We start from the raw sequence: 25482 nt of genomic DNA, 5'->3' as shown, positions 1-25482 counted from the left end.
GATGACGAACATCTAACGACCAGTGTAACCGTGTCGTAACCACGACCGGACCCGGTTATTCCACCTCTAGTCACAGCTGGTCCCGATAATTACCACTTTACCGCCTGATTCACTTTTTGTCGGAGCCGTCTTTATCATTTGAAGTGTTCTATTTTCCCTAAACGTGGGTTTAGGGTGGTTGTTAGCGCGTGTGACTGGTCTGCAGGTTCGATCCCTACGTGATGCAATGTGTGCAGTGGTTCGGATTCCATTGTTATCCTCTGGGGAATAAGTTTGGAAATGGCTGAGTATCCAGGTCCCAGGTTTGGTACGTTACGGGGTGTTAGAGAGGATTTTAAGGACATCAATGGGTCAATCTGTTGGACTTGCTCATGATAGACTTTGTAAACATTTCAGCACAATGGGTTTAGTACTCATTCCGTTTATATGGAACAATCACAGTCACACTAGTGGAAACAACCTATTGTTTATGACATTTTAGATTAAGTTAGAACATAAATAATAATAAGGTACAATGAACAATTAACACACTAGATAAGATGTAGAGTCATTTGGTTCCCTTGCAATATTTACAAGGTTAAACGATCGTAACATGTGTTGAAGAAGTAAAAGAAGAAGTAATTGTTCTGCAGCCAACCTAAAACAACTGTAATGTTTATGCTCGTATGACGTCAGAAAACCACGAATTTCGCTCAGCTGTTCTACTCGGTCGTTTCAATAATAACTTGCGCCAATTCTCGACCTAAGTTTCAAGGCGGTCCAGAATGGAAATGGGGAACCTTAAAAGTTGCGAACAAATATTATGTCTTAGGTCTAACTAGGGTGTTTTGATTGTAAATGACGAATCGTTCGTTATCTTCTTCCAGTAATCCCGTAAGCTTCTGTGATCTTAAACACTTCATAAGTCAATAATGTTTAAAGCAGGTTTGTTTTGGAGTTGCTGTATGGTGCCAGAGCAATAATTAGGATGTACTCGAATTTGTTTAGATAAAAGTCGACAAACTCCAAAAATAAATGTATAAAGTATATTTAACGCTCTGTCCAGAAAATCTTAGGTGCTCTTATTTTATAGACACTTTTGTAGAAACTTTATATGTAGAAATATTTAATTTTTTGAAGTTTACTGTATTTTGTTTTCACCACTGCTTAGCAATGTAATTCAACGTGAAATTGTAATTTTGTTTTGTTTTTCGTTTGTAATTTTGTGTTTGTGTTGCAGGTAAGCCTGATTTCTTCCGTCATGGAGTCTGCAATGTTGTAAGTTGAATTAATACAAACTATACTAGTCTTCGCAGACTTATTTATCATAATTTGATTTTTAAATATTGATATATACAATAGGTTACCTATACAATAAGGACTCTTAAAACGAAATCAGTTAAAATAATGTAGACCTGGTTTCCAATCAACTTCTATTTACTGTATATATTGCTTTAAATACGAGAGTTGGTTAGAAAGTATAGAAACACCGTCCGACCATCCTACAGCAACCACAATCTTTCTCTGGTTGAGACGTTTGAATAGACTTTTTGTGTAGCCAATTTAAGGCTCTGTATTTGAAAATTATTTTTATTTTTATTCTTAAGGTGAAGAGGTTGTACAAACTTTTATGTGTACTTTGAACATTAATGGTAATGATATTTTTTTATGTAATTCTCAACTTCAAGTTTCAAAAAAGGAGAACATCATTTTACACTTTACCACACACTTCCAAGGGTTGTTAACCTTTACATATTATCGAATTATTTACGACTAATAATTTTATTTCGTAATTATTTTGAAGTCCTTCACTAAATATGTTTAAAAATGTGTTCTAGGATTGCTTGTATAGGCCTACACATTTTTGTGAACCTTCTTTGATTTAAAGGTATCATATACACAAAACTATTATGACCAGATGTTTAACATTGAATATAATCCCTAAGGTTTTAAGTGTTTCAAAGAATAAAATGAAACTATCCAACATTTTATGCATGCGCGAGTTGACAATAATATGTGTTAACTTGTATGGCTATTATGAAAATATTATTTTAAGGTTATGTAGTAATATTTTACCTCGACTTATGACATTTATTATTGCGAATAACCTTAAGTAATATCTTAAAATCAAAATGTCTTATTTTTGTAATATTTTAACTTAGTGAATATAAACTGAATTCAAAAGTAAGTAAAACAGGTAATTTGAGGAAGAAAGTTAATGGAGTTCTATCGTGTTTAAATACGTTTCCTTTGATCAAATATTAAAGTTACCTCGTCGTCTAAGGAAGTCAAAAATAAATAAGGTAATTAAGTCGTTTATCATTAGATTTCTTGTAAGAGTTTAGACGTAAACTATTAGTTGTATATTTAGGCATTCTATGTTCAATAAACTCTTTTAATGCCACACGAACATAAATTTTTGTCTCGAAAACAGGCCATGAAATAAAATTCAAACAACATAGATTTTGGTTTCGCATATTCTCATTCAGATTTATGCAAATTTTATTCGGGGATTGTAGATTTATGCAAGTTAAATTTATAATATTACTCTCGGTTGTATACGCTGTCTTTAGTTTTATTTTCTATTACTATAGGCCTACATAGGTTCAGGACTTGTATGATTTTTTCATGTAATTTGATGATTGAAAGTTACGTTTTATGTTTTATGGAAAATACCCGAAATTGGCTGGCAATTTATTTTATTTTATTTTCCCCTTAAATCAAAATACAACAAACTTATTACATGTTTCAATTAGAGCTTTGTGGCAAGTTCTACATAATTTGTTAATTTCCGTAGGAACGCAACCTTCATTTGAGTCAATTAAATGGGTGGCAGTGTAGTATAAAGTATAAGAACCATTTAAAAATTTTATCCCAGCTAATGTAAATACTATTTATTACTATAAATACTACTATTTAAATACTATTTAGTTATTTTCTACTGAAACTAGATATTAAAGTAATTCCCAGAAGTTTAATTTGTTGACTTATCTTACGTATTTTATGGCCGGTCTCAGAAACTAGGATGACTATACAAAAACTTAACCTAAGAAAACCCAAGCTAACAGCACGCAAAATAGGCTTACAGGCCTACTCACTTTTTGCTTGACTCAGGTAGCTCGAGATTACCGACTCTTTGAAAAAATATACAATTTGCATCTATATGTAAAATATTAAAAAAATTGTTTGATTTGGTCGGTGTATATATGTAGATAAATATACCCGAGTAGCACATACAGCGTTGGATCGTCGATCGGCTCGATATATCCTTGGATTACCCGTGGATATCAACCCCGCGACGCGACCCTAATCTCCCGGGAACTGACTGATCCGATATTGGGTTATTAGAGCTGACCTCAGCTCGTCACTTCGCCTCGTCTATTAGAGCGTTAGTTTGTTGTGTTTACTAACTTTAACAAAACTTTTATGTCGTTTAAAACATTCCTGGTTGTCATCTCGTGTGATGCATGGACTTGTTACGTACATAATTGAAGCGTTTAATATAAATACATTTTTAAATTCCTTTTAAATTTTGAGAAATTTGATTGAACTTAATATTTTATCGGGGGCACGATGGGGTAGTCAATAGTTCGTTGGATGGGTTGAAGTTGAAGTACAGTCACACAAGTCAAACATGGTAGTTGACTGTACTCACGGATATGAGTAGTCGATAAGTCAGTATTGAAATCACCCTTGGTCTAAACATGACGACTATCTGAACTTATTGTCAATAAGTAGAACAAATATAAAAATCACGTATATTATCTATGACGCACGTGCTACGTGACTATCTCACGTCCGTGGTGGTGTTTGACTACGAGGCACGCCTGGACGTGACTCAACGTGACCTACACGCGTGCAGTGATCTTGTACACTACAGTATCAGTGATCAGTGATCAGTGTACCCTCGTGCTGCCATGATTCGCCGATATATGTAAGTCTACTCACACGTTATTGCGATAAGTCGGTCTACATAATAAGATTGTGTACAATTTGTCGCCTTAAAAATGTAAACCACGTACTTCAACTTACAAGATTACTTTCAAGGTTAACGTCTATTAGTTGGACCACTAGACATCCACTTCTTTTTCTAGGGTTCTGGGTATGGCTTCCCACCATCACCAATGATTTCGCTATGTGATAGCGCCTTGATATGAGGGTTGCCCACCTCAAGAGGTACAACTATCAAATTGATGACAGACCTCGTATGAGGGAAACTATATAAATCACATTAAAAATGCAATACCATAATATACAAACATTGTGAATGTTGAGCAAGTCAGTTTCTACGTACCCTTACTAAACCTGGCGAGACGGTACAAGTTGACAGTGCGGTTGAAACTTGGTTAAAAAAGACAGAGATTTAATCAGGTTTATTATGTTTGCTTCAACTTTTGATTCTTTGTAGTAGTGACTTCTTATTTATATCAGACCAGGTTCTTGGACTCAGTTCATTGTTTGTCAAGGTGTTCAAAGGTTGCCTTAGTTTTGCAACCTCTCAATTTTACCAACATTACAGGTTTTTAATCAACACGCAATATCTAATATTGCGTCGTAGAATTGCTAAAAACATGTATCAGCTACTACACACAAAACGTGAATCATACAGTTTCAGCAATTACTTTAGATGCTGACAAAAAGCTCTATTCCACTCTTGTCATGGACTGTTTGACCTTTAGTTGCATAATGCTAACCGTTATTAGATATCGCTTTAGAGTCGATGGAAATTATTTCCTCTACCTTATACGCCCGATGGTTATCTTCGATTTTCTCATAACCTGCAAAAATCACTCCAGTAAATAATTTATACAGTAGTTTTTTTTTATTTAGAAATTTCGAACCACTACTGTAACAAATTCCTTTTATTTGCGGTGGTTAGTGTATCCTATTGTAGAGTATTGCAGAGTTTTTGAACAAAAAAATAACGTAGTTCCATTTAGCTGAAGCATAAGTGATCTATCTTTAAGGATAGGCCTACCTAAAATTATACGTCGTAGAATTGGTTGTTGAAGAATTGTTTCGTTTCACCGTTCTCCTTTATTTTTTAAGCAACTCATTCCTCAAGTGGGCCTGGTCAGAGTTACGAGCACTGCGCAGTATCATTGACTATCAAATCAATCAATTTGTGCTATATAGTATGTATATACCATTTATCCTATGGTATAATATTACTGTATACCATTCATTTATGGTATATAGTCAATGGCAGTACCCAACGCAGTTTTGTCGGCTCCCGTCCTGAGGAAGGAACTTGTTGAGATGATGGTCCTGTAATGCCACTTGATGTCTTTGTCTCAGCCTAGCCTCATTAGAGGCGCCAGGTCCACGGTTGTAGCCTCGTACGTGGGTGTCTAGTGACTGGTCAGCTACTAGTGTTGACCACCTAAATGTTCTTTGTCGGTGCTCTTCTTGATGGCTAAATGGACACGATGTCACGGTAGCCTATCTTGAAACTCTCCTACAGCATTGTACATGTTGACAAATGTGGTTTTGGGCGTTTAAGTTATATTTTGGCAAAGACTGATGTAGAGCTTGGTGAGACATAGAAGTGGTTTGGGACATTATTCCACATCTTCGATCTCTGTTGCATCCATAGTGTTGGTATGGATAGTTTTTTTTTTTTTGTCCTAAGGACGCTAGGCACGAGCCTGGAATTGTTTTTCACATTACTTCAGGCTAGACCTAGGGGTTGCGGCATTATCACTTAGATAAAATCCATTGGTGACTTGGCGGGGATCGAACCCGGGACCTCAGGGACTGAAGTCCCGCGCTCTAACCACTACGCCAGCTCGCTCCCCAGGTAAAAAAGTAGTACAAGTAGTAAAAGTAAATCAACAAGGTCTTGGTATGGATAGTGGTGCTGTAACTTATAACACGAACTCACGAATACTAGAAAAATACTAGTATTCGTGCTTGAACTTTATGAAAATCTGTAACAGCTGAATTATGACAATATTCTAAAAATTGTGGTTTGGACCTTAATCCATCTCTTTGTTCTCGTACTCAATATTTAATTCGTGTATTTGGTTCGGTCTTAATGAGATATCAACATGAGACTTTTCAATCTTATTAACTCTTTACAAAATAATGATTTTGGATTCCAGTAGTTGGTATTTTGCGGTTTTTTTTAATTTGGGCACCACGAAATCGGTCTGAAGTCGCAGTATTTCCGTGTTTTTTGTTGTTTAGATTTGCCAACTTGCGTGAGTATGGTCTTTAGTAAGGATTATGCTAAGGGTGGTGTAAATTGCAATTGTTATGTCTGGTGCAGTTTTGAGTTCCAAATCTTCGCTGAGAAGTCTTTTAGAAGACCACCAAGCGTCGGCGACACTCCTGTTCTATTATCCTGTCGGCGCGTTGATGATTTGTTGATTGGCCTAGTTACAACGTCTACGGTGATGTATCTGGAGACCCTCAGTGTTCTGCTTCTATAAAACCCTAGACTTCAGTTTTAATGTCTATTTATTAAAGATACTACATCATTAGCAGTTAAATGTTGTGTATGTGAATTAGTAATTGGTAAGGCTTAGTTCGCAAAAGTTTGCCTTGTAGTGAGCTGCTACTAGATTAGTGATTCCCTTGCTTTTGCCCCTTTAAGATATTGTGAAATTAAGGCTTCCTCCCTGTCTAAGATTTGCAATTTTTTCCCATAACACACTCTTAAACATTTTCTTATGGCTTTTAGATCATTCAAACTACTTTTGCTAGTTACTTCGTCTCTCGGTTCCTATGCGTGATCGTTCACCGTGTTCGCAAATATTTTAGAATCGACTGGGAACGAATTCAAACCCTGTCTAGAAAAGGGAGTTTGTAATATTACAGACACAGAAACATTACAGCAGACGACATTTTACATTGATCAATCATTACGATTAAACAGGGATATCGTTGAACAAGGCGAGGTACAGCGAGGTAAGGTAACGTGTTGTATATTAACTTTACGATAGTATATTTGTGGGTTTGTGAAATACCCTCCATATGTGTGTAGATATGTGGGTTTGTAATATTTGTGTACTTGCCAACTACTTCCGATCACTCATTGGTAAATGAATCATCAGTATGAAGACGCTGCTTGAAATGATAAGGCGTGATAATACGAGCACGCCTATCTCTTAGTCAGTTTCGCTTCAATGACAAACTAGGTGAACACACTAGCATTGCCCTAGCAAAATTTATCTTAGTTAGGTTTAGTAATTTGTGTATTAGCCCGCATTATGTGTTCGTACGATGGATTTTATCATCTGATTGAGTGAGTAGGCAACATTTCTTCGTTTTGATAGTGCTTGTACATGTTTTTGAATCACCCACGTATTTGAATTTAGTATTAAGTAGACCACCCACGACTTACAGAATGTTAAACATTTAAATTGTTATATTCACCTGCGATTTATATTGTATAGTTAAAAAGCTATTAAAAGGAAATTTGTCAATGGATAAAATTGAAACATATGCATACGCTTGAATCTAAGAGATTACCTTTTAGACATAATGTGTCATAATTCAAGTTCCTTCCCTGCAAAGACAAAAAGAGACGTAAATTAAAACCACACGAGACATAATTGCGGTTTCGTTTTAATAACTTGCTTCTAGAAGCCATTACGGTTCTCTCCGTCTTTGTCCTGAAACTGTTTCCTTCTTTGCAGCTACGATTGTTTTACGTTTTGTTAATACACTGCACATTCATGTGAGTTTTCTTGTACAGACTATTTTTAACTCGTCAATTTTGTTATTTTAAATGTTAAAAACTCAAAGACGACTGAACACTACACTACACATTGTACTACATTGTTGCAACCAAGTCGCGAGGTGTGAATGAAATTACATTACGAACTCAAAGGTAAGCGGATATTAAGAACACGTCAGACTTCAGCTTTTAATGGGTTCTAAAATTTTACTTGCAGTATTTTGAATAAATTCCATTGAGGACTTACATGAAACAAGCCTCGAGTTTGTGAAATTACAGCACACAATTTGGAAGTATTAAGAGAAATGGAGACAATTTGTTAAATTGATTGTACATTTTGAACACCGTTGTTAATTAATATTATCTGTATTCACCGGCATTAGACAGGTTTTCAAACTTATCTCCGACTACTGTATTTCCATTCAAAGAGATTTTAGCTGAGGTTATTCTGTTGTACACAACTCGAAATGAACCCGTTTGGTGATTAACCTAATGGCTGTTTTATAAACGCCGAACATCCTTTTGATGGTTAATGTGTTGAAATGTAATGAAGTGTGTTTTGAATTAAACCTAGTTTTTTTTTATAATTTTACCAAACAGTCAATACGTAATAAATTTAAGGATGACCACACCAACGATTGTCTTGGGTGAAGGAACGTTTGGTTGAATCTGTACACCAACAAATGAATTGTAAACAAGTAGTTGTAGTTAGCTTATATTTGGTAATTTATCACTGTGTACCTGTTCGACTCTGGTGATTACAAAAACTGCTGGACTGCAGTTGGTTGGGGCTTTTCCAGTGGGTAACAATTTTACTCAAAAGTAGATCATCAACCCGGCCAAAACATAAGCCTCTTCAAGTGCTCGATGTTCTTTCGGACTACGCCCGATTAGCGTCCAAAGCCCCGAGATGATGCTTTTAGTATCTGTTGACAGTTCATAGTGATATGTATACAAGCTATACAGGGTGAATTTTAAATGAGTTCCCCCCCTACTTTTTTCTACATTTCTTAAGATATCATCTCTGGACCACGTCAGATCATTGTTGAGTAGTAAGTACTTCATTTTGACTGGGTATACATTTTTGGCCGCCATCTTGGATCCGCCATATTGGATACAAAGTTTTTTTTTTCAAATGTAAAGGTAGGGTTGTGACCCTTTATTTCAAACTAGAATTGTACGCTGATTACAATGCCGCAATTAGTTTTTAAAAATCTTGATCCGTTCTAAAGTTATGAGGACTTTTTATAACTTTATTTTTAGCGCATTTTAACATTGTGCATTTACAAACTTATTGACCATAATCTCAAAATAGTGCTAGATAAAGATAAGTATACACCACCATTCATTGTCGACATATTTTCACTTGGTTATGACGGATGTAGTTTTTTCAGCCGCCATCTTGGATCCGCCATTTTGAAATGTGATCAATTAATTGAAATATGAAGGTGGTGTTGTGACCCATCATTTTGAACTACTTTTTTATACTGGTCTCAATGCCGCAATCCGTTTTTGGTTATCAAGCTTTCTTGATGAAATATTAAAATACTCTTATTTAAAATTTCAATATTTCAAAATCGAAAGATGCAAATAAAAAACGGATTGCGGCATTGAGTTCAGCATAAAAAAGTAGCTCAAAATGATGGGTCACAACACCACCTTAATATTTCAATTAATTGATAACATTTCAAAATGGCGGATCCAAGATGGCGGCTGAAAGAACTACATCCGTCATAACTAAGTGAAAATATGTCGACAATGAATGGTGGTGTATACTTATCTTTATCTAGCACTATTTTGAGATTATGGTCTTAGTTTGTAAATCCACAATGTTAAAATGCACTAAAAATAAAGTTATAAAAAGTCCTCATAACTTTAGAACGGATCAAGATTTTTAAAAACTAATTGCGGCATTGTAATCAGAGTACAATTCTAGTTTGAAATAATGGGTCACAACCCTACCTTTACATTTGAAAAAAAAACTTTGTATCCAATATGGCGGATCCAAGATGGCGGCCAAAAATGTATACCCAGTCAAAATGAAGTACTTACTACTCAACAATGATCTGACGTGGTCCGGAGATGATATCTTAAGAAATGTAGAAAAAAGTAGGGGGGGAACTCATTTAAAATTCACCCTGTATATGACTATGAAGGAAAACCCACAATTTATAATTCAACCTACTTACATTTACTCTGTTAGCATTAACAGTTTATCACACCACCCAGTTGATTTTATCAGCGATGTGGTACACTTGACTTTTGTTTCTACAAGAGGATGTAACGATTTTAAAGTACTGAAGATCTAAAGAACCGCATTTCCCTGCTACTCTTTGCGGAGCACGAATGAAGCAAATATTTTTTTAAGAAATGAGTTTTTCAATATCTTTTTGAGAGGAAAAAGTAACGATTTTCGTAAAATAAATATTTTATGAGTTGCACTACGGAGCAAGTTTTTACATAGGATAAAAGGGGTCCATTGCGTGTTTTCAAGTGCCTCCCGCCGCAATGGTTTATCATAGTGTCACTGAACTGTTGTCTAATGTTTGAACTCAATTCAACGAGTTGTTTTGGCGCCAGTTACATAAAAGACAAGTAGACCACCATTATTCGCGCCTAAGCCACACTTATTGTTAAACATTGTACCACAGTGCGATGTTTTCGCATCGCTACACTTACTCTTTGTTATAATGTTACAATATTTGTTAATTAATAACATTTGGTGTATTTCACTTGCATTTGTGGTTATTCAAATCTTAAAATTATACAAAAAGAAAAAAGTTGTAGGTACTACACAATATTACAAGATAATTAGTTTTTATTTCAACTACTATTTTGAATTCAGTTTTGTATGAAAGAGTGGACATGTTTAATGATAAGTAATCGGCCCAATCAATGGATAATGAATAATGAAAACTTTGAATGCACCTGTCCGTATAGGAGTCGACTGTTTGACAATATTTTGTAGATGACATACATGATGGATCACATCTCACGGACAGTTTTCAATTATTGTTACTGTTATTGTTTTCAATATATATACTTTTAACATATTTATTACCTGCCCTTTGATGGCTAATTTCTCCTTTAAACTTATGAAACTAACGACTTTTTTTAACTACGTAGTTAAAGTAAGGAATTGTACATAAGTGAGTGACATTTTGGCTATTCCAAACGAAGTTTCCATTATTATATGGGTCTTACTAAATTGTATATAAATATAATTTTAAAACTCGTTTCTTTAGAAAAATTTTTTTCTATCCAAAGGTTGCTCAAAAGACTTTCTCTGGACATCAGAAGTTATGTCTGATAAAGCAATGGGGGCTGATGTTAAAATTTACTCCAGAACTTAAACGTCATTTTCCTAGTATGTAACTTAAACGCCTTAATGCGTTGAATCATAATGTTAGAGCTTATAATATTTTGTAATTAGTCATAGCCTAGTCCTAGTACTTATAACAGGACAAAGTGAAGGTAAATAATGAAATTTGCCCAAAAGAAATCTTCTAAAACGCAAGTCTAGATTTTGAGGTTATAATTAAATCGAGTTTTAATTCGAACGGAGCATTGTTCTTGCCTTAAAATAACTTATGTTTTCCAAGTTATGGATATAAAATCAAAGATAAATACAAATAAATCTGCCTCGGTGTTGTTAAATTAAAATGTAAGTTTATTGTACAAGTGCAACGCACTAGTGAATAACTGTATGAGTATCAATGCTCGTCGTTCAATAAGTCAAGTGGAGTGCTCTTCTTTTTTAACCATTCCAACATTTTGCTCGGTCGACCCTTCTCCCATCCCTCTACCCCTCCATACCCTCCCCATCTTGCCGCCAGAGGTTTCATTCACCTCTTCTGCATTTGAAAATTGTCTTGTCGTGCAACTTCAACCATTAAATCGATCATTTGATTGCCGTTAAACCAAATTGATCTTCTGAATCCAGTTGTTTCACATCGATGGAAAAATTAAATGATATTAGTGAATCAAGGAATAACGTGTTTAAAGTTCACCGGGGTTTTTCGAAGATTTTTTAAATGTTTAGCTAGAGGACCCATGCTGTTCCGCAGCGTTGAAATAAATATCATATCCCAGAAATAATCGAATTTATGATTTTTGGTTGAGTAATTAATACAGTATCTAGAACCTATAACTGATAACACGATCAATGGCTCAAACCGAAGCCTATAATTTACTGATTATTTGAGTCTAAAACATATAAAAATACATAAACAATACCAACAACAATAGCTATAGATTTTAATCATAGAAAACCCGTATAAAAATGTCAATGTTGGTTGTTCACCTTGCGTTTGATTTAAACTCGTCCGAATTGAATAACTAATAGCTTAAATGAAAGCCGGTATTTCACTGAATGTTCTTAGTCCGTATAGGATTATATAATTATCACTGGTGAAATACGTCTTAAATTAAAGTAAGAATTCGAAAAAAAATCAAATTTATGTTTTTTGATAGAGTAATACAGTAGATAAATATATGCCGATGCTTGATGTAAAATCTGCATACCTTCAATTTGAGACCGCAATCATGAAAATCGATCGGGTAGAAGAGCCAATCCAACTCGGAAAGAAACCCCAAATGATTTAATATATATAAAATATTTCACTTCCCCTTCAATACTCTCTGTAGTATTTTGGTTTGTAGAAATATAATTTCATTACTGTTCACGATCAGAACTTTCGTAGATTATGTACTTGTAAATGGTTATAAATTACCAACAGTATGGTTTTTGTTTCCTTCCAAATTGATGGTTTTATTGATCATGCAACGTAATTTATTTTTTCTTGTTAATTGGTCTTTTCTCCATCGTTAATTTCAAGTAGTTGTAGTTGTAAAAAGTAATCTCCTATTTTTTAGTGCTATTGTCAAATATTATTTTCTAGAATAAACTACACAGATGTGAAAAGTATGCTCGTTAATCAAATTGTCAAATTCTGCCTCTTTCTTTCTGGCATGAAAACATTAGTTATTTGTGCAACTAGTGAGCAAAGTGAGCATTTGCCTCACTCGAGAGAAATCCTTACGAAGAATGGTTTCTCGAAAGAGGCGATTGCACTTTGCAATTTGCACTCGAGTTGCACATTATATTTATCCTTCAGTTACCATAAAACAAATAAATTGGTAAAGAAACGTGCCTTCACGTTGCAAATCTGGAGTGAGACAAAGTAATTAGAGTGAGCGAATTGGCCATTTTGCTTTCTCAAATCAATGAGAGAACATGTCACACATTGTTAGGTATCTGTAGGAAAAATAGTTATAAAAGCAGTTGATTAATTCTTTTATTATTTAAAGTCATCGGAAGCTGTAAAAACAGAATGTAGCACTGTCTTCAGGATCAACCACTCAACTATTGTACTGTTTTGAAACATAAAGATGGCAACATACGTCTTCGTCGACCGATGTTATTTAAAATTGTATCCACAAACCTTACACAAAATTACCATCAATGTGTCTGTAGAACTGTTTAAGTGCTTTTTCTAGATATTGTGACTCAAGGTTCCGTAAAACAGCTAAAAAGTTCTTGGAATATTTAAGCCGAAACTTCAGCCGAGTTTAGTTAGTTATACCAATAGACAATCTATCTGAGGACTGCCAATGTTATCCGCCTGTACTTGGGTGGCAGATACCTCCTACACGTCGCTCATCTACCATTCTATTGTATCTCTGTTAGACCTTGTTGAAGCTGTCTAGTAGAATGGCATGTGCCTGTAGATCATAAACCTCCAAACTATTTTACTTAAAAATCTAAAACTGCCCTGAACTTCATGCAAGCCGACACAACTGAAAGAAATTTGCTTTCCTGAAACCACTATTGCAAACTGTTTGCCAGCCGATAAAGAACTGTCGCATAATTTTACCTGGGTTTCTATCTTTTTGTAATTAAAAGAGTATCTTAAAATTCTTTAAGGTGCCAGCTTGTATAAAATGTGTAAAACGTGGAGATCTTCTGCAAAATACCGGCATCTTTCCCATTATGAATTCAAGCACAATAACATTGAAAAGTCAAACTCAAAGGCATTCCTGAAGATGCCGCGGACTCGGTTGACCGCGTATAGAAACTCAGTAATGAACATTTCCCGGTATTGTAAATTGATTTTTGTCAGCGCCGACCCTTAGCAATGCTGCTGATAAGGCGATGTTGGCCTCAGCAGTGATATCGGGCCGAGGTCAAGTGTGCAATTCATTGGTCATTGTCGTCGCAATAGTGAAGCTGTGTGTAATGTGCTGAAATGGATTTCAAGATTTTGTGACGTTTTGAGAGATTTCCGTGATGAAACGTGTGTTTTGTTCGTGCTGCGCCAAAAACGAAATGTCTTCGAAGAGGTTGGTTTTGGTTGGTAGTTTTAGCTTGGAGATTTTCCTTGTATTTAGAATATCCGCTGTGACATTAGGGGAGCGTTTCTTTTGCGATTTCCGCCCCTTTTCTATTTCTATCATTTAGGGTATATATATTTGTATTTTGAAGGTCAATCATGAATTCGCATAAACATCTATTTCTTAATGTAACCAACGAAATGTGCTCAGTAGGCAATATGCTGACTCGTGAGTTGAGAATTTAAAATGGAGGTGTGTCTGTCTATTACTGTGTGTGTATGTTATATAATGCATATCGATTATCACGTTTTACCGTTGTTTAACGGAATTAATACCTTTTCATATCCCTACAACCTACAGCTACCATATTGTATTAGCTACTGGTATTAAAGACTTGTATGGCTCTTGGGAGATACATTGTGCAATTATTGTTAACAACTATACTCCGTTCAAACAGCCGTGGCACCTGACGGATTAGGAGACCCCATGGAAACCCTTGGGGCCTCCTAATCCCTCAGGTGCCACGGTTGTTTGAACGCACTATAGAAGCTTTGACCTGTGAACCTAGAATTTAAAGATCCCATAGAATTTCTGCATAAACAGCAAGTACTGCCATCCAGGACATTACTGTAAATAATTTTGAGAAAACAATGCAGTTAGATTGACATTTGTAAAGTATGCGGATAGAATATCGTTAGTGAAGTTTATTACTTTTTGTTAGTTGGGGAATTTAATATTTAGTTAATGTTTGTTAAACTAAACTTAGTCTCTTAAATGATCCTTAAATATCAAAGTTTACAAATTAAATTTAATAAATTTCAAAGAGAATTTATTTAACTAACTGTGTGACCCAACAATTAAGGCAGTCCAGACTTCATGCCTTATCCATGTCAACTAAAATATTTGTTTACTTTTTTGGCAAACAAAAGGTATAATCAAAAATTAGCAGAAGGTTTGCAGAGAAATTCTGTTCAATTTTCATTTTACTTAGCTTATGTATTAGGAATTGCATCATGTTGTAAGGCATGTTTCGACACTGAATCGGTTTAGAGTACGATTTATTATCTTGTGAGTGGAAAGCAAGATACGATTTCAGGGGTTCGAGAAGTGCGAAGGGTCGAAGTGTGAAGATTAATTTAAAACCCATCTACGTGTTACGGTAAGTTTACGCTGTAGGGAATTTCCTTCATGTTTGGCAATGTCGTTTAAGCCATTGGTTGTTTCAAAATTTGGCTTTTCACCTTTCAAAATTATACAGAAGACTATGGAGGCCAATATCAAACATATTAACTGAAAATCTTTAGATGCCTAACTTATGTGACACTTATATTTACTTCGATGGGATTGTTTGATATAAATTATATCATTTTTGTATACGTTACTTCATAGGTGTTGAGGTTTGTAAGTATACGTCTTATGTTAGTCATTGTCTATCTCGGAAGTAGATTTTATGTGTGGCAATATTGAGTCTATACAAAGGCGAGTGTCTAGGCAATGCGGCAAAGGTCGTGGTATCACATAACAGCTTGTGGCGCGTGTCCGGTTACTACTGTATACATGTACCACTTAACACCTAGGTACCATACCTCGCACAATGAGCAGACGCCAAGATTGTTTCAGCACAATAATCGGGCGTTAGATTGTTCTAGCACAATGGTCGGAGGTTTAGATTGTTCTAGCACAATGGTCGGAGGTTTAGATTGTTCTAGCACAATGGTCGGAGGTTTGGATTGTTCTAGCACAATGGTCGGAGGTTTAGATTGTTCTAGCACAATGGTCGGAGGTTTAGATTGTTCTAGCACAATGGTCGGAGGTTTAGATTGTTCTAGCACAATGGTCGGAGGTTTAGATTGTTCTAGCACAATGGTCGGAGCTTTAGATTGTTCTAGCACAATGGCCCGAAGACGTTAGGATTGTTCTAGCACAATGGCCCGAAGACGTTTAGGATTGTTCTTGTACAATAGCCCGACGTTAAGATTGTTCTAGCACTCGGACGTCAAGATTGTTTTGACACAATTAATTGACAGAGCTTAAAACTGTTCAAGCATATAATAGTCGATGGTGGGCATTATCTAGCTGTGTTTTCCATTATTTGCGTCGGACAAGTGGTTCAAGCAACAAATAGATCGTGTTTCAATTCATTTTTAGTCAATTGCTGACTATAAGTGGTCTAAGTGTTGGGTCACTAATGACTCAACCCCGTGAGTCAGCAGAATATACCTCATCGATTTTGCAAGACACGGCAAGATTCAACTGTCGTGACATCGAAATGTGACACCGCGTTTACTGTTAGTTGTTATGTAACCTATTAATTCTGGGAAAGACAAGAACAATATTGACACATGTCCTATTAAATAATACAGTATGGAATTGTGAAGGGTGTTTCTTTGACATTTGGGAACGGTCTCTCTCATAAGTTGGTTAGTCGACTTCTGTACTTGGTTTAGGCTACGCGTGCTTTACAAAGGGGCAGGGACAATAAGATCGAAGATGAGGCAACCATTGATTATAGACACGTAACCCAATACCGTCGCTTTGTTGATTAAATTCTCTTTGCGTTACAGTAATTCAGTTGTACGGCAGAATTGAATTAGTAACCTCGTCGGAAACAAAGTAAACGTAAAAATTTACTGTGGTAACAATTTTTGTAGCTCTACTGTAGATAAATATTTGCTTTAAAATCACCACCTCGGATAGTTAACGTCCCCAGACTATAAGTATCCGAGAGTATTTAAGGAACATAAATAGGCTTACCTATGTGTTGTCTGTGGTAATTATCAAATTTTGTCTAAAATTTAACCGAGTTAGTTCACATTTTTTATGCGTTTATTTAGAAGAAGCCGATACACATACGGAAAGAATCTATATTTTGTAATATTAAATAGATTAACTACATGTCATTCAAGGATCGATCTACTGTACAGTAAAGCGAATTTCCAAAGTTGGCTGTCGGTTTAATCCAAAGAAAATGGTTTGAATCTGGACCCAGCTACCCTTGATCAAGGGGGTTTATCAATTTTTTTCAATTTAAAGAGATGGTCTGGGCTAAAGAACCCAGCGTATGTAAGTCGGTTACAATTTCAGCATGGTTAGTTCTTACTTTTTCCCTCTACGTAGTATGTAGAGAAAGTGGTTCCTATTGTTTTCGTCAACACTTTCGAGTTTGAGTTTTGGGTGGACATATCTGTTTCGAGTCTCCTGGACCCACGAAAGTAGTTTTCAAAGTGATGTATGTGTGTGTGCATATGTAAAGAACCACAGACTACATGTAGTCCGATTTTGATGAAATTTTATATGTGGGTACTAATCCATGGTATCTCCAGACGCATTATTTCATAAAAAAATTTTCCATTGTATTTGGAATTTCCTCATAACCCATAAAATAAGAAAAAAATATGTTTCCCCCAAAAATGCCCGAACAATTTTGAAAACAATTGTTTGTTATGGTCCTTTCAACTGTGAGCAAAATGGTGCGATCCCCATTTCTTAAAAAAATTTGGTTTTAAAGTTAATGCAAATTTTGTTATTTTCCCATAAATTATAGTTACTCCCACCGCTTGCCGATGAATAGGGTTGTTGACAAGCTAATAAGTATATGTCGGATAGCCATTATCTTTTCACTCACATATTTGGACTACAAATCAAACCTAACTATTGGTGAGTTTCCCCTACAATCAGCAGGGATTCAAGCCCCCAACACTTCGACTTGTACTGTGTAAGTGTGTACGAGGTTTACGTTTACGACTGTGGGTGGTAGGGGGTATGGGGTGGTAGGGCGTATGTAAGGGTGGGTTGGTGGTAGTTCTCATCGCCTCCGTCGCGGCGCCAGTGTACAGTCACCACGTCGTCCATTGAATCATCGAGTTAACCATGTGTCGGTTCCCAGTTCGTAGTTATGTGCCTTGCGCCGATACCGTTGAAAGATCTTTATTCGGAGTAAAATTCTCTTACACCATACTTAGATCTGTATAAACACGTAGGAATATTGTGTACTACTGCGGCGTTAGGTTTAATGATTTTATGACGTCAGGTTTCAGTTACTGTAGAAATCATTTGGTAGCAATGCACGCTTTAATAGAGATTTAGTTAGAGTTCCCGGAATAGACTCTAGTCAATAGCCTATTAGCATGATCATATTTCCAAGGCGCTTGTCATTCGCACACATATGGCGTTGGACGTTGGTCTTCAATTTATTAAATGCCTCCAGTAAACCACGAGTCAAATTTTTAGCAAATAATAACGTATCAAAGGTTTACAATTTATGGTTGAACGTATCTTAACAAATAATACAACGGCATAATGCCTTTAGCATAGATACAAACTATTGATTTCACTGTCAGAATGTTTCTTTTTACATCATGACGGTATACAACATCATTATTGATTTCACTGCCAATAAATCATCCGTGTTTTGTGTACTCGTGTCTTTGTTATTGCTAAAATTTGGTAATACAACCATTTCAATTGCACCTTAATATTCCTATGTGTCAATGTCTTCAGGTCTATGCAGTTATTTTTAATAACTTTGTAGATATTTTGGGGTCGGAATTCGTTCTTATTATTTTTTTCGTATGACCCATTTTTTTGCTTCTGTCTCCGTGTGGTTAAATATCCCATTTAATTAAATTGGGTGGTTAAATTATTTATTTCGTTACGAATGTTGATAACCTTTACTTACTTTTAGGCCTTTACCACAATCTTTTACCATAACTCTGTACAATATAACATTTTTCGTATTCGAATCATATTAACGTGATTTAAGCTGATTTCACAATTCAAATCAAATCAATTCAATTCAAATTATTTTATTTAGCTAAAATTGACAATACATATTGCATTAGCTAAGTCATGGTACTAACGTACATTATTAAAATTATAAAGTCTTCCTTATATTATATTAATTTAATTGATGATAACTATTTATGTTTTAAAACATCCCTCGAGAACAATTTATATCACTGCCTATAATCATTGCAAACCAACATATTTTTCTAGAAATGAAGACTTGTATTTTTAACAAAGTTGCTGTCTAACCGACTATGTACCGTATATATGCTTCAATCTATACTAATGTGGACACACCTACTGTTACATGGCTCTTACGGATATTAGAGCAGAAACGGTATGGACCATAAACATAAACCAATTACGTCACTGGCCCGAATCTTATACGAATAACATTAAAATAAGGTTCGGACTTTTTTAGTTCCATTTAAATAATGTTACAAATATGTTTAATTTGCAAGTGACATCCTTTACGTTAGCGATTCATACAGTTTATATTCTAATATCCGTGTTTTTGCTATTCTTTTATTACCATAATTCCTCCTAGTTTCTTTGCGATTGGAACGATGAAAACTATATATATATCATACCTCAGAATCCCTGAGCACATTTTTTTTCCCAGTACCTAATTGTGCTTTAGGTTAGGAGAATTAATCTCTTGACCGTGCGAAACCGAATTAAGAATAACTTTTGCATGGCTGTATACAAGTTTTTAATATCGTGAATAGCCGTTTTTTACCCTTAGTGTGAAATAGTAAAAATACTTACACTCCCTACATTTTAAAACCTTTATGTTCACTTTTCGTCAATAATGCGTCATATTATACATGTTTAAACCTTTGTAAACATACCGTGATACATTTGTTAAAATATGTTAAACGTTTAAATCGGAGTGAACGCTGTTGACAAAACGCGTCATACTGATACGCCCTTATCGTATTTACTTGTTTATTTACCCCAGTGCGTTGTGTGATAGTTGGCCACGGTGTAGTGTCAGTGTTCCATATGTTACAATGACGTTCACGCAGCTCGGAGGGAAGTGAGATAAGAGTGATAAGGGACGCCACTTCCCGCGAAGGTGAAGGAACACATGGGGATATCGTAGCACGCTACTGTTTCCAAACATCGAGGTGTTTACGCCATCGCTATGGAGTCTTTTGAATCACTACAGACACTGTCGGACGATATTTTAAGGATGTGCGCCAACATGGATTTCGAGCTTGCCTTGGAAGAGGAGACCAGGTATACTGTTGAAATAATGAAGTGGTGACCTATTTTAGGGTTATTACCACATGTATGCCTCGATAGTAATGCGGTAATATCATGGTCACGTTTCTAAGCGGTTGTAAGTAGTGTTTAGGTAAAAATTAAGTTGGGTCGTCAAAAATTCATTTATAAACTATGTAGTTTTAGTCACTAGATTGGTTGTGATCAGTAGTTATTTTACCAAGCTAAAATGGTGGTGAGTCTCAAGCAAACTACACGTTTTATCTGGTCAAAGTAGCTTCATCAATTATCATGTTTCCACCAAAACTATAACGACAAATTGAATTAAATTGTCAAATTTGCTTTGATTAGATTTGAAAATTACCTAAACCTCACCTGAAATATTTCCAACTATTTAACGGATTTAGTGTCAGCTAACTTTTGTTGTTTTTCAATCTACAGCTATTTAATGTCAATTTAGGGGGATAAAGAGATTTAAAATAGTTGGATACTATACAATAGGTGTTCAAAAAATCATGGTACACGGGTGAACTTGAGAAGCATACATAAGATGAGCAATGCCGTACTTCTTTATAGTGTTTACCTCATTTCCACTTGGTCCTTTCTTGCAGTTATCGTCTATTTTAGACAGGGTTAAATGACCATGATAACATAGCTGAAAAATATTTAACATTTTTGTCTTTCTTACCCTGTATAAATTATTATTTACTAATATTCAAAGGGAAATCAGTAAAGTAGGCCTAACGTGCTGTCAAAGTGTGCTAGCTTTGTTAAAGTTTCTCACTATAGTCAAAAATATACTACCTGTATACTGTTTTAGTTTAGTATATTAAACGAAATTGCGTTTGGTGTTAACGTTTCGATTTGAGTTTTGTTTTTATTTTCTATTAATGTTCACAATTTTCTGTTTTGAGTTTTGTTCATGTAAACTTAGTTATAAAGTTACAATGCGAATCATTGGGAACTTGCAAGTTTAATGCTTATATTGATCCCAGTATTTTTTATCAATATACGGTCAATGTATAAATCAGTGTAATGTATTTTTGTAAAATAAGATAAAAAGCATTTAAATTACAAATTTTAGCTTAGTAAAGGTCCGAAATGCCCGTATAAATCTTTCCAAGGCGATCTATTCTTGAGAACATTAGAAGGTATTGAAACGTGGGAATGGACAATTGGTTTCGCCGTGGCATTCCCATGTTTAAGTTGACTTCCATTATTGACCTAGGCTTATCTCTAGCCATTGGAACCTCTTATCAGAGTGCGCTGGGAGCGTGCCTTAATAGTGGAAATAATTGTGCTTATCACGGGCTTGGTCCATAAATGTCCACTTTGATTGAATTATTGCGATAGTCCATTATCGTGGTCCATTATGTTTGTTTTAGTACGTTTCAATTTTCCAAAGCTGGAGTGTTAGCATTGATTTCATCTAATTGATGTTTGCTAGTCTTAAAGCAACTTAAGTTAAATGTTAAACCAACCATTGATTGCTCTTCTAAATACTGTCTATTTTTTAAATCTGTGTCAAACGTGTAAACCATTATAGTTTTGATTTGTGTTTTCGAAATATCCTCATCCTTCGGAAGGGGTTTTCTTTTCTCCCAAAGTTGTACTCATTTCAGTAAAAAAAACGATAAAAAAACTTAATGGACGTTAATTTTTAAGTACCTAATGCTGATCTTCGTCTCCTATGCTATTCTTACTGTGAAAAATAAAATTATGTTCACAGCTCTTTTTGTAATTGTCTTCATAAATTATTCCGAATCCTCTTAACTTTGTGGCACCTGTATTTTTAAAACTTAATTGAAAAACTTGTTATTAATGTCCAACATTATTAAATGCAGATTTAATCCTATTCAATGCTTCACCTGCTAGCCACCAAAGAAAATTCAAGATTGTGAAAAAATTCAAGTCTCCCCTTTACAAAGTTGAATCCAAGACAATCCAAGCGAGAGCTATGAAACCAGCTTTGCCCATACTATGTGTATGGGAAATTCTCCAGGAGTATATATCAAAGGGTAATCATTAACTAAATTATTCAAAGACTGACACTCCACCTACATTCCCCATTTTTATTTACAAACCTAAGAGTTAAAGTACATATTCATTTGGTATTATACGGAGGTTGCTTGTTATTACTATTATTTTTTTTTCATTGTTCTGTTGATGTTTGTAGGACTTTCCTCATTTCGTTATGAATCTAACGATACCAGATGAGTCATACTTTCTATTTATGATAACCCAACCTAAAATAACCGCCCAAGCACCTAACAACGTGCACTGTATAAGGGTGGCCTCAGTATAATACCATTGACTATAAATCCTTAAGGATTTATAGTCAATGATAATACCAAAGGACCAAGAATAGTTTTGACCCAAAAAACAGTAGTTTAGCACAAAAAGAATTTGCATACACAGACCATATCCTCTATTCTATGAGGTACAGTATAAAGTAATTGTTGAACCATGTAGCCTACTCTTTTTTTTATTTGACTGAAATGTATGTGAGGGCTAATTCGGATCAATGAGGGTTCAGCCCCAAATATGTTGCTGTAAATGTCACCCCTTAAAGGTCAAACCTCATAAAAGTTCATGTAAATGGTAGACCGCCAATGAGATATGAGTTTGTGATGGGTTCCTTGTTGTTGATATAGAGGCATGTGAATAATATGACTAGCCTACATAAGAGGTGTGTTATGTCTATACAAAAGATGCGTATAATCTGTCATTGTCTTTCATAATGTTGAGATTGTAGCACAACGGATTGAGTTATCAAATAATTAAATAACTTACGTCATCAATCCATAAATTGCTGTTGAGTACTGATAGGTACTTTACTCTTAGGAATTTCGCATACAAATGATTTATAAAAAAAGTAGTCCGAATTCCCCAAAATCTTGGAAGCAATCAACAAAATTTGGATTTAAATCCAAGATGCTAACCATAATGTTAGAGGGTATAGGATATTATTACGATTGTGTCTACTACTAAAAAACTGCCTAAACCTTTGAAGATTCAAAGGTTAATATCTGTTAAGTTATAAAAGTGCTTGAATTCACTCTTTAATTGCCTTTTAAGTGGTACCTTTCAAGGTTATTGACTATTTTAGTATCTTTAAGAACAAAAGTAGTTGCTACATTATTGATGTTTTACTTGATTTTACTATCTTGGATATAACGGTGTAGTAGACACAGTGTACCTCAGGGTGTACCTTGGCTGGACTACACTATTTTACCAGACAATTTCCATCCTGCTAACCTTGAACTAATTGCTGGAGTAGACAGAACACTAGTTTACTGAATGTTTTACAACATCCTGCTTATCTTGAATATTATGTTGAGTTATTTATCTTATAATGATTATCTACAAACTTTCTATATTTCTGGTACTTAAAAAACTCCTTCCTATAACCAACTCCTATTTTTATGAGTCAATGATTTTACTTGTAGCATTAACTACCTAATGATTGCAACTCTACAAAAAGAAAACTTCTTAGAGGTTAACTGTATTCTAGATGATGACACTCAATTTAGGTTGCAAAGTGTTTTCAAACCCAATTACTTATTAATTTCCCTACAGCGAGAAGGGATTGCAACTTTTGTCAGACCTTCTCTTCAATTGATAAGCTCTTAAAGTTAACTTAATTGCATTAACCTTTTGTGCTACACGTAAAGAAAATCTATGTCAAATTCAATGTTGAACTTAGAATTTTTTGTTATCATAGTGGTTGTGTTTAAGTTATAATAAAATGTTGTAAGTCTACAGAAAAAAGTTTATGATTGCAGTTTGTGTTAAATAATACTAAAAACTACTGCAGCAAGATTAATTTTAACTGTTTATACAGGATTAATATTTTGGGAAAGGTTAGAGCTATATTATGAGATTTTAAAACTCGGATCTCTTCACAAGTATTTTAGACTGCATATGGTTTGGTAACTTATACCGTATGCTTAGCAATACCATTAGTAAGTAACATCCGGAATATCAATTATACACCCATTAGTACAATAAATCATCATTTATGGCTGGGTAGCTAGGTATAGAGCTCGCCTTCTAATTAAAAGGTTGCTGGTTTGATCTTAGGAGAAGTCATTTACTCTTTTATCGTTCATAACTAGACTCTGCTCATTGGGCTTTTAATAAATGTTTCTTAGATAAAAATTTGATCATCTTCGTCACTAACTAAGTTATTATCTTATTCTTAAGTCGTCTTCGCCTAAAAATATGCACTCTGTTGTTTCTAATAGCTCAACATTATACCTATGTATGGTAGTTCAAAAATTGTCCTTATGTTGCAGTGAGCAAAGCATAGCTTCCGCTCGCGCCTCTGTGATGGTCTATGACGACGTCCAGAAGAAGTGGATCCCCAGCGGCAGCTCTTCTGGACTCTCCAAAGTCCATATCTTCCAGCACCAGATCAACAACTCGTTCAGAGTTGTCGGCCGGAAACTGCAAGACCATGAGGTGAGCTTTGGAATCTGATTTAAAACTGCACACTTAATTGTAGTTCGTTCACAAAATTTAGGTGGTTTGAAGGAAATTTCCCCCACCTCTTTTTTTATGTATGATGCAGCTGATTGGCGTTTTGGAAAACCTCTGTTGTCTATAGTTGTTTTACATGTAGGATCAAGTGGAGGGGATATATTTCTTCCCCCAAAACCGCCTAAATTTGGTGATATAACTATTAAATACTTTATTACCACACAGCAATACTTCACCAGCAATACGATATATGGACGGATCTTGTCACATACTTCCACTTTACTCATTCACTCACGTACGCAATTAAACAATATTAACATAAATAATTTTAAATTCTGATGTGACATGCATTGGTTTTATAAATCTAATCCATTATGTCATTAAAGAAATCGAGAGTACAGACTCTGACTCTTCTTTCTAAAACCAGGTGGTCAATGTTTCTTTCAGCAGGTTTGATGGCAAATTAAATATTACTACCTATTGAACATTTTATATGCCAACGGAATAACTATTCTTAACTTTAGTCAAGTGACACCTTGGGATTTTTAGGTTTCTACATCATCTTGTATTGTGGTGCTGTAGTTGTAGATACAGTTTAGGGGGTCAGTTGAAGTTTCTCTTGGAATGCTTGTTTTGTTTGAGTGTTAGAAATCATCGAATTTACAATGGTTTTTCTTTAAGGGTCAAGATTATTAAATGCACATTACAAGGAGTTAAAGCACTAACAAAAAAATCATTGTATGTTTTATCATGTTAATTTCCACATGTTTTAATGAAGTTCTGCCTGTTGTTTACCTGTTTTGCTTCTTTTCAACCTCTCCTAGAAGATGAGGGTGTACAGATATTCTTTTTTAGCGAATTTCCCATATAGGTAATTCAAATACCATAAAAATTATAAAACGACATACCCTAAAATCGGACACTCATAAAAAAATCGTAAAAAGGTTCTACATCAAAGAGGTCAAATAACTAAATTAGTAAGTTATATCATT

General features: G+C 35.0%; 1 protein-coding gene across 4 annotated transcripts in view; it reads left to right on the top strand.

Moving 5' to 3' along the window:
* The first annotated feature begins 1223 nt into the window (after positions 1–1223).
* The window catches only part of LOC129000901 (protein enabled-like), a 39267-nt gene continuing 15008 nt past the window's right edge, over positions 1224–25482 (top strand). Inside the window, exons 1-2 of one of the 4 annotated variants that reach the window (XM_054427979.1) lie at positions 1224–1257; positions 24307–24472. In XM_054427979.1, the coding sequence (XP_054283954.1) occupies positions 1241–1257; positions 24307–24472 (183 nt within the window). In that variant the 5' untranslated portion in view covers positions 1224–1240. Of the gene's footprint in view, positions 1258–7120; positions 7229–13891; positions 14006–19924; positions 20024–24306; positions 24473–25482 lie in introns of those variants that run through there. The other 3 variants (XM_054427978.1, XM_054427977.1, XM_054427976.1) reach the window with 3 other exon arrangements.

This window comes from Macrosteles quadrilineatus, unplaced genomic scaffold, assembly GCF_028750875.1.
Source record: "Macrosteles quadrilineatus isolate MER2022 unplaced genomic scaffold, UCM_ALF_1.0 Scaffold_8__2_contigs__length_117827958, whole genome shotgun sequence".
In the NCBI taxonomy this organism is placed as follows: Eukaryota; Metazoa; Arthropoda; class Insecta; order Hemiptera; family Cicadellidae; genus Macrosteles; species Macrosteles quadrilineatus.
Note: the sequence above shows the minus strand (reverse complement) of the source record. Positions and strands in the feature narration are given on the sequence as shown.